A 10,343-nucleotide genomic window follows, 5' to 3' on the forward strand; every position below is an offset into this window, starting at 1 on the left:
ATGGGGGACAAAAAATGGTCTAAACCTTAGGGGGTCCTCGATGCGACGTCCCTTTGTCCAAAATCCCCCTTCCCACTCGATAGTGGATGCCGTTACGACTGTGGTATGAACGGTGTATGTGGCGGCACCTTTATGGCTTTCTAGTGGGAACGATATCTAGGTTCACGAATTCATTGGTTTTTCTACCAATGCGTAAACGAGATAATTTTCTCTAGAGCCCGAATTAAATGAGGATATTAATCGTCATTTACGGCTTTCTTTTTTGTGAAATTTTAAACCAAAACTGTTCGTCGCTCGGCGAACTCATGCTTCATTCTCTTTGCGTTACTTTGGCAGGTTCTTGACATTAATACTCCCCGTCATGGACTTGGACGCACAACACTCCGCAAAAGGGCAAGCTTTGGGGAGCCATAGCCAGGGAATAACCCTATTTTTGAACTCATAGGTGTAATTATATATGCATAAAAAGTTGTATACTTTTACTGTTTATCAGAATTATTTAAACATCTTGTGTTTTTGAAGTTGATCTATCAGAAAACAACCATTCAGCCATTAAATTGTAATTTTTTTGTTTTTACCCTCCCCCCTCCATTGTGTGACCTCCTCCAGAAGTGAGAGTTTCAATTTATTTTGCTGGGGAATCCCGATTTGAAGTTTTATATTCCGCTCAGAAAGAAGAATGGATTTTTAAAAGCTTATTGTGATTTTTCGTGCATCATTCTTTCCAAAAACTTGTCAGAGGTTAATTTCCAAGAAAAATTTCGCAAATATTGCATACATTCCGATGCGTTATGTTTGTCATCGTGTCTTACCGTCAGCTGGCAGCACCGCAGCACTGCCGGCTTTTCCCGCGCGATCATTTGTGCAGCTGTCGTGTCACTGCGTGTGCTTGGGTGAGTGGTCTAGTGTTTTGATAGGGGAAAGTAATACTAATAATACTAGGTGCGCTTGCTGAAGAAAATGTTTCAATCGTAGCAGGAATTCTTCAGAGACGTTTGAGTCCACTAGAAACAGAATCGGCGTGTCGTCGCAGGGTTTAATTTATATAACAAGCACCTGGTTTCAATTTCATCACTTAAAGAGTCGATCACTGACCACTTAAGAATGTCTCTTTCTCAATCGAAAATTAAGTTTAATGTTCGCAAGAAAAGGAACTGTCTCAAAACTTGTAATAGTGATGAAATATCTGAAGCTGTTTCAAGAAAGCCCTGCGAAATTTCGCTTAATTCAAAGGATCCAGCTTCAAGAAGTGAAGAAGAAACTGATTCTAGAAGTGATAGTGACGCGGAAAATGTTGGAGAAACAATCTCTTCATTTGGTAGAAAAATAAAGCGGAAGTCACCTGTTTACTTATCAGAATTATTTAGTGGTAAGTAATTTTTTTCGACTGTTTTTGGAATGCAGTGAATGAAGTATGTTGTTTGCGACTGGAAATGGCAACTCTGCGGATCGTTTTAATATTGTTAATTTTATTGCATTGAAGGTTGGTCACCCAAACGAAATCGGAAGGCGGCAACTGGTGATGGTAGAAGTTCATTGAATGTACATTTGAAGACGAAGTTGAACCTAAAAGAACAAAGTGAAGAAGAGAAGGCAAATCCGAAAGATTCAAGTTTGAAGCCTAAAAAATTATTCGTTGATGATCGAGGTGTGAAACTGAACTGCATTATTATGTCTTTTATGACCACCCTTCATTTCCATCAATAATATTTTTTTCCTATCGAAACCAGTATCAAAATATCGCGCCGCCCGGATTGCCCTCGGTGCATCGTCCTCATCGTGTGAAGCTACAGATTCCGACGGAGATTGTGGTGCCCTTATAGGAAGAAAGGAACAGTTTTGTCATTTACGGTCTCTGCTGCACTCTTGTATCGAGAACGAAAGTACTACATCCATATATATTTCTGGCCCCCCAGGCACAGGGAAGACAGCCTCCCTTTGTCGTATAATGGAGGATCCAAAGGTGAGCTTAAACTCCTTTTTTTGCCCTTTTATTTTTACTTACGCATATGTTACTGCGTGGTCTTCACAATTATGATTTTTTGTCGACAAATGTAGCTTACTCTCAGGATGCATCTGTGTTAACGTTTAAACGTAGTTATTGAGATCCATTGATCAAAATTATCACAATATGTACATTTTTCAGGTACGGAATAGTTTTAAGTGCATATATGTAAACTGCACATCAATGAAAATGGCATCGAGTATTTACTCACATGTAGCTAGAGCCTTGGATCCTAAAGCAACAGCCAGGAATGAAAAGGAGTGGATTTCAAAGGTTGAAAGCCTTGTTACTCGTTCCAGGAGGAGGATGTAAGTTCTACATAAACAATTTCCTCACTTTGATAGAATCCTCTGGACTTGAGTATTTTTAAGAATTATTACTTATAGTGGCATTAAAATTAGATATTTTGTTCCCTATCCATTAATCCTTTTCTTATACTGGGTCTCCTTGTTCAGAGGAAATCATGAAGTTATGAAGCAAGTGACATTCTGAGATCCTTTAGGTTTTGAATAAGAATTTGATGTTCAAGAGCATAATCTTTGTTCTGTACTTAGTATTGAGTTGCACTTCACCAGTCATTTAAAATGTCTATAGCTGTTGATGTGTGTTTAGCTGTGTTGTGATTGCCTAATAAGATTTCTCTGGGCATGATCAATGAATATGGCTTTTGGATTTATTTTATTTTCCCCTTTTCAACAGACTGATTGTACTGGATGAAATGGATCAGCTGTTAGTTGGTGGGGGAGTCCGCAAATCCAGCCAGCAGGATGTTTTGTATTCTGTGTTTGGTTGGCCTCATCTCCCTGGCTCTCGAATTTCCCTGGTGGGTGTTGCAAATGCACTGGACCTCACTTCTCGAGCCCTGCCTAGGTTGCACACCACACACCCACCTTCTCTAATCCATTTCCCTCCATACACAAGGGAAGAAATACATCAGATTCTCCTTCATAGGCTCACTAAGGTAAGCAAGCATGGATATGGTTGGATTTATTTTGTGTGTATAATGTGATGTGAGACAAAATAAATTTTACGGGTGCATCACACATTTGTGCATTGACTAACAGTGCCAATACAAGAAATAACTACAACCTTCAATAGTTATGTAAAAAAATTTAACTCGGGATACTATGATGTATCTTAATCTCTAACTTTTTTTGGCAGTCCCGTTTAAAATATTTTACTGGCAGTATTTTGAATTCTAGCCACATTAGTTCATAATAGGATGTTTTCTTCTCAGAAACTCCCAGGGAAAAGTTTTTCACATGCACAATGTCTCTCCATCTGATTAAACATGATTACCGCTAAGAATCACTTCACATTGGTATCCATTTTGTTTTATTACTAGATTATTTTATGACTACAAGGGAGATAGTTTCTTTGGAAAATCTTCTTCAGCAGTTTTGGGTGTGCCTTGATTTAAATTTATTTGAATATTTCAATGTATTTTCCAGCACATTAAACCAAAAATCAGTAACAGTGCAAGTCATTACTCTGCCATTTTGTGTTAATCCATTACCCCCCCTTTGTCATAACCTCCAATTGCTGATCTTTTGCAAAGTCTCTTTTGCTCATTACATTGAGTAGGCAATAATGCATTCATTGGTTATTTGAATCGAGAAGTGACCTAGATGTGAAGAATATTTTTTATATAATCTGGACATTTTTCCTATGAATTCATTTTTTTATAAGTATAAAAGTTATAATTACTTTGCCAAAGGTTTATAAAAATGTGTAGTTCTTAAGGCTCATATTTGCAAATTTCCGTACAGGCTGGTGTTGGAGAGGTTTTCTCAGCACCTGCATTGACGATGCTGGCAAGCAAGGTAGCATCCGTGTCAGGAGATGTTAGACGGGCCCTTGATGTTGGCAGAAGAGTTGTTCAGCTTGTTGGTGATAGAGATGGCTCTGTGAGGAAATCTGCTCTTTCGGGAAATGCCTGTGTTCTCAAGCCCACATCTGACGATGGTAGGTTGTATAATTCATAGTTAGATTCTCCTTGAAGTATATGCACAATGATTGTTAACATAACCATTTAGTACTTGTGAAACACACTTAATGTATATTTTATGAAATGGGCATGCTGGGCATATTTGCAATATGTACTAAACAGTTATTTTATAGTTAAAGATTTCAATAACAAAAAAATATGAGTTGGAGGTGTCTGTGTTAAAACAAAGTTTCTTTGGATGGCCAGAATACATTTTAGGTATCATCCATATTGTATTTTGTCTTGTCTTCATCTATAAACTATGTTGACTTGAAGAACTGGTCTTTCAAGTTATCTATGTATTTAACCAAATACTGGGGAAAATATATGCTTAATGACCCGCTCACCCAATTAATCCTTAAAATTTGTGTGACTCATGTTTTGGGAATATTACGTTATTTGTTGCATAGGGCCATCCAGTTCTGTCCCTCATTGGCGTTTCAATGTGAATGGGTTTGCTTCTTTGGCTGGGGTGGTGGTACAGCTTCATACACATGCACACAATGCACTGCCTTGCTGAAACTGCAAAATGTTGGGTCTTAAAAATTCACAAATTTCCTTTGAACATTATCTCATTAATGGTAATAATATCCATCATTTTGTTAAAATCGAAATGCATCTCTTTCTCTTTAATCTGTCTTATTTTGTGTGCATCATGACTGAATTAGACAGTAGTATCATAATTTGTTTGAGAAACTTAATTGCTTATCTTGGTGTGTATAGGTCATGACTTAAATTTAGAAAATTCATCGCTGAATATGTAATTAGAAAATGAGTGAATGAAAATGTGTTAATGTCTCTTATTAGTATTAAATCATGTCAGTTAGTTGCATTCTTTAGATGATGCACAGTTTTGGTTTTGCGTGGGCAAAAAATGCTCACCTGCAAAATAAAATAATCAAAAGGAATTGCTTAAAAAATGTTCACAGAATTTTATCAGTTATTCTCTGAGATGCTACTATGTGAATGTGGCTGGCGTCAGAATGCAATTCTAATATTTTGGCAATATTGTAGCTATAATGGCATATAACTCTTTCATTGCTTATATATTATATTGGTAATAAGTACATTGTGCTCTTGCCATGGGTCTATTAGCGAAAGAATTTTAGTTTATGCATTGCATCATTCTGGCACCGAAGGAAGTGGGTATTAACCGCCACATACTTTCAAATTGACAATTCTCGCCGTCTATTTTCTGCTCTAATAAGTGAGCCATGTGGTTGTAGGTTTGAAAAAAAGCTTATCTCAATGCTCTCTCAAGTTGAAACTCCAGGAGGTTGGGGTGGGTATGGTGATAGATCTTTGAGGCAGGTATGGCAAGTTGACATCTTAAGCATGATTCCATAACTTGCTGCAAAATTAAGCATTGATTCCCAAAGAAAATTAATATATAGAAATATTCATTCAAAGTTCATCAAAATAATAAGTATATCTAATTATGTGATTGCGGTGACCTTTTTCCAATGTTCTCCACAAAAATGTGAAGAGAAAGTCTCTTTGCATAGCACATCAAGTACCAATCTAATTTTGTATTGTTAATATCTCTTCCAGGTACTAATTCTAGCAGTCCAAGGAAGAGGACTACTGGTTCTGTTGTGGAACTCCATGAGGTTTTGTCTGTGCTCAATGGTGTATATAACACTTCACAATCATTAATGTCTTCATCATCAAAGGAGGCTTCTAAGGAAAATGGACTCCCTGTCCAGCAGAAAGTTCTTTTATGTTCACTGATCCTTTTAGTCAAGAAAGGAATGAAAGGAAAGCCCATCACCATTGGAAGGGTATGTTCCACTATTGTAGTGGCAATCCATTTTCTCATACTCTCTTATTGAGGCCATTTTTCACAGTTCACATGGTGTATTTGCTTGATAGTTGTTTTGTTTCAGTGATGAATAATATTTATCATTATGTTGTGATACTCAGTAATTTGTTCCTTTTATTTTGTTAAGTAAATAATGCGTCATGATAAAATGCCACAATTTATACCCGAGTGTGCACTTCTTAGTCTCTGCTTGGCTTTCTTTTTTATTTAAGATGTTAAGGTGAAGTGCCATTTCCATAAGCTACTAAAATTAGACTACTTCGGAAGCTGGTTATCAAATATCCAACTTAACTCTTCAGTGATGGCATAACATGAGTAGATATGTGGTATTGCATGTTGTATTATTTCCATTGTGTATTGTGAATTGCGTACTTTGCTTTTCTCTGATTACTTTAGTAATGCAATAATTTTAGTCCTTAATCATTTGGGAGATTTAAAAATTAAAAAAAAATTTTTTAAAACCGATTAGTATGTTTCATAGCTGTTATTTATAAAGTGTTGGTTCTAAATGTTGTGCTATAAGGTGATACTCATTCTATTCTCAAGTTTTCTGTGGGTTCAATCTGTGTGCTAATTACAAAAATAATAATAAAGTAAAGCTTCATATAGTAATATAATCACCTTTTAAACTCCAATAATTTTCTATATCTTTTCAGCATTATTATAATGTTTTCCATTATTAAATCCACCCCTTGGATGAAACTTAAGAGGAATTATTTTTTCCTATTATTAGTCAATCTGAATAAAACTGATAAAGTAAAAAATTTCTTTATGTAATTGGAGTTGTTGTACCAATGAATATGAATGAAAATAGAGCAAGCTGTATTGGGACAGATGATTCCTGTGAAAAGGGGAAGTTTGCCATTCACAATGCATCACAACAAGTGCTTCAGCGGGATCGAGATGGTGCGGGGGCTAACGTACTGGCTTCCCACCCTGAGGGCGCGGGTTCAAATCCCGGCGGTGTTGAATATTTTTCAGAGGTACTCTCGATCCCTACTTGAGGTGCTTTGTGGAGGGCACTTTGAGTGAGTATGCCGTCCGTCGGATGGGACGTTAAGCCGCGGACCCCTTGGCGCCTTTCGTAAAGAGTAGGCTAATGCCGACGCCGGGTTTCTCTCCACCCTTCATCCTTTCCTGTCCTTCCCCTATGGCGCAAATGACCTTAGCTGTCGGTCGCCTCCCCTCAAAACTACTACTACTACAATTAAACCCCTTAGATCTATACTACATTGACCATTTTAGTCCAAGTGCTTCAGTTGGGCACACCCAGTCATTCAATGTTGTCATCAAAGAGTTTCCTTGTGTGGTTTTTTGTATCAATGCGTATTGATGTATAATCTTAAAAAAAGATTTACTAAGTTTATTATGCTCTCACAGTGTTTCTGAGCTGTATTTATCTGAATTGGCATCTGTTTTAGCATGGCTCCTTAAAATGACTAACTCGAGGAATTATTGAATTTTTACAGCTGCATGAGGTATATTGCAGAGCATGCAAAAGAAGGAATATTACTCCTTTGGACCAGTCAGAGTTCCATAGCCTTTGCACCTTAGTGGAGACGAGGGGAATTATTCGCTTGCAGTCTGGAAAAGAGGCAAGACTCACCAAGGTATGTCCTGGCATTTCTATAATACATGCATATCTAAATATTATTGAGTTGGTACGATATTTAAAACTTATTCATAGAGCAGGGTGTTTCGCCTTTTTAATGAGGAAGAATTCTGCGGAAAATTCTAAATGCCCTGATAATTGTTGGAAGGAAATACGAGTGTGTCATTAAAACTGAGAAAGTTCTCTCCTGCTTTGGTTTAGGTAGAGTTAGTGAGTATAGCTATAAACTGTGTGCATTGCATATGTAGAGTAGAAGTTATCGTTAATGCCGACCAAAACAAATAAAGAACTCATTAATGTGTACTTGCATCCAATGTTTAATATAAGAATGCCAAAGTTATCATTTGCCTTAGTACCATTAGTAAGGCAGCTGTGAACTATTTACGAGGATTATGTAAATTAATCACAATTTATGCATTGTGCTTGCAAAGCCTTGGTGATTGTCATATCCCTGTGCGGTATATGATTATTCCGTGGTGTATTTAAGTTGTACAACATTCAGATAATCACAGAGCAATTGAATACTGTGGCAAAATGGCAAAAATAGTCACTCGGCATAGCTTATAAAGGTGTTCTTTTAACTAGAGAGACAGATAATGGTTAATATGTTGTCCATTATCACGATTTTGATGCTCATTGGGAATTTTTCTTTTCTTAGCACCTTAGAACAATATAAGAGTACATATTTTGATTCATTATTTGCAAAGTAGCTTTTGCACTAAATATCTTCCAAATGTAATTCAATTTTAGAATCTTAATGGTTATGCTTCGGTAAATATGCATGTCATGGATGGATATGTCTAGAAAGAAAAGGTTTGTAATTGTACATACTGGTTGAAACCCTGGGCCTTGACAATTAAAATTGAAAAAAAAGGTGATGAAATAACAAGTCTCTTTCTTTCCATATCCAATCTTGGAAAGTTTTCTCGACATTAAGGGTGCCAGTGCACACTTTGTTAAGCAAGTTGTAATGTTTTTCACTGCCTACTTTTATGAGTGTTAACTATTTCTGTTATTTGTAAAGGAGCTTTTTTGTGATCAAATGGTCAGTCAGCTGATGATTTGCATTGGCATGCGCTAATAGTAAAATATTCGATACAAAAAAATTGATTTTTCTCTCCCAGGTTTCACTTCAATGGGATGATGAGGAGGTTGAGTCTGCCCTGATGGACCAACACATGCTTGCTTCCATCCTCAGTGACACATCACTTCTCTCGCGATAAGACAAATGTATCTATTGATTAAGACAAAGTGAAGTAAAATGGAATTTTCTTCACATCTGGAAATACTGAATGATAATCATGACACTTGGCTATAATGCCATTGAGAAAAAAAAAACTTTCTGGTCATTTCACTACTTGCTCTTTTTGTAAAAACATGTGAATGTTTGCAAAAAATGGAAGGGCTCTCAGAGCCTTAAATTTGCTGATAGCATGATTATTTATGCTGCAATATTTTTTGTATTACCCCATTTCTTTTATTAATTGTGTGCAAATGCTATTATATGGCTGGCTTACCTCATCTTTTTTAGCCTCCTGGGGAAGTATTTATTATGTTTTAGTAATAATTTTTCTTGTGAAAGACTGTTGCCTATACCTGAACGGTATAAACACAATGATTTTTATTCAGTTTCTGAATGTAATTTATTTATGTAGTATTATTTAGACGGGGGTGTAGTTCATGCATTTGCTTTGAATTCATATCGATGAAGAATATTTTCTGAATTTGTAATTTTTCAAGATACAATTTCATCCATTGATTTTGAAATAATGTTGTTTGTGCGTCACCCCTCCAGCAAAACAGTATGCATTACTTGCCAAGTGATCGATAAAATTTCTAAATTTTATTATATATTAGTTTGGTAGGTAATTGGTGCTGTTGTAAAGACTGTCTTGTTATTATAGGATTTGACTTATTTTTGTATAGTTATAGTTAAACTCTGATGAAATATACGCTATGGAAGTACAGATGAACAAAATGGTTTTCAACCTGATGGTAGGTTTGATAGGTGAGGGTGAAGCACTTCTCTGGCATGTGAAATTCACATGTTTAGGGTGTGGGAATCTGCCCCTTCTGCTGTGTTGCCTGTGGTTTCTCAGTCGGTCCTGCTGCATAATAGGTGATTGAAGCTTGAATTTTGAGTGCAGCGGGATCCACATTTGAACCCAGGTGACCAGCAACTAAATGCTTTAACCCATAGCCTGCTATACCACTGAAGGTGAAGTACTTGTTATTTTTCTCCTGTGTTATCCTCATCCTCTAATATCACAGTAAATAGTTTTTATAACTTCCTAGGAGAGGGAAGTAAATTAGATTTGAAGTTACCCTTCAGATTTTAGTTTGTTTTCCAAGACTTTGCCATCAAGAGATCAAAGGATTTATGGAAGTGTTCAAAAGTAATTTTGCTTTGTGGGGATGACTGATATGATGGAAAACTGAAAAACTTGGAGATATTAACCTTCTACAGACAATGTGATGATTTATTATGCCTAGTTTTGCTATTGTAGTATCTTCAGGCAAGTGCCTATGTAATTATTTGAAGGTTGTTTGTACATGTAGTGAAACTAGTTTTAATTGTACTTGTAAAACATTCAATTTTCATTTTCAATGGGAGTGAATTTCTGCAGTTTACTGATTAGCAATTAGGTAACCAAGAGGCCAAAATTTATGGAAATATTTGATTTATTTCCAAATCGATCAAATATTTATCAGTTTCCATCTCGCATATCAGAAGAATCTACGTACAATTTATACCCTCCTTACATGAAATTTACTCTTTGCTTTATTGGTAATTTTTCATAATGTTTCCAATTTAATCCATGATGATACTGAAGCAAATAATCTGAGTCATATGTTTCAAAATTTTAATTAAAAATATAATTCATTAATTGGAAAATAATTTTGACCAGATATCATG

The 10,343-nt window shown here is 36.1% G+C and overlaps 1 protein-coding gene across 1 annotated transcript; it reads left to right on the forward strand.

Annotated features, from left to right (window-relative positions):
- Positions 1 to 1,088: 1,088 nt before the first annotated feature.
- On the forward strand, positions 1,089 to 9,373 carry LOC139691753 (cell division control protein 6 homolog). Its single transcript, XM_071589602.1, has 9 exons — positions 1,089 to 1,369; positions 1,484 to 1,648; positions 1,731 to 1,963; positions 2,147 to 2,313; positions 2,705 to 2,966; positions 3,775 to 3,970; positions 5,544 to 5,773; positions 7,284 to 7,424; positions 8,551 to 9,373. Exons 1-9 carry the CDS (start codon positions 1,105 to 1,107, stop codon positions 8,647 to 8,649), a joined length of 1,758 nt encoding a protein of 585 aa, XP_071445703.1. The 5' UTR covers positions 1,089 to 1,104; the 3' UTR covers positions 8,650 to 9,373.
- The last annotated feature ends 970 nt before the right edge of the window (positions 9,374 to 10,343 follow it).

The sequence above is a fragment of the Hetaerina americana genome, unplaced genomic scaffold (genome assembly GCF_022747635.1).
Source record: "Hetaerina americana unplaced genomic scaffold, ioHetAmer1.1.p SCAF_392, whole genome shotgun sequence".
Taxonomy (NCBI): domain Eukaryota; kingdom Metazoa; phylum Arthropoda; class Insecta; order Odonata; family Calopterygidae; genus Hetaerina; species Hetaerina americana.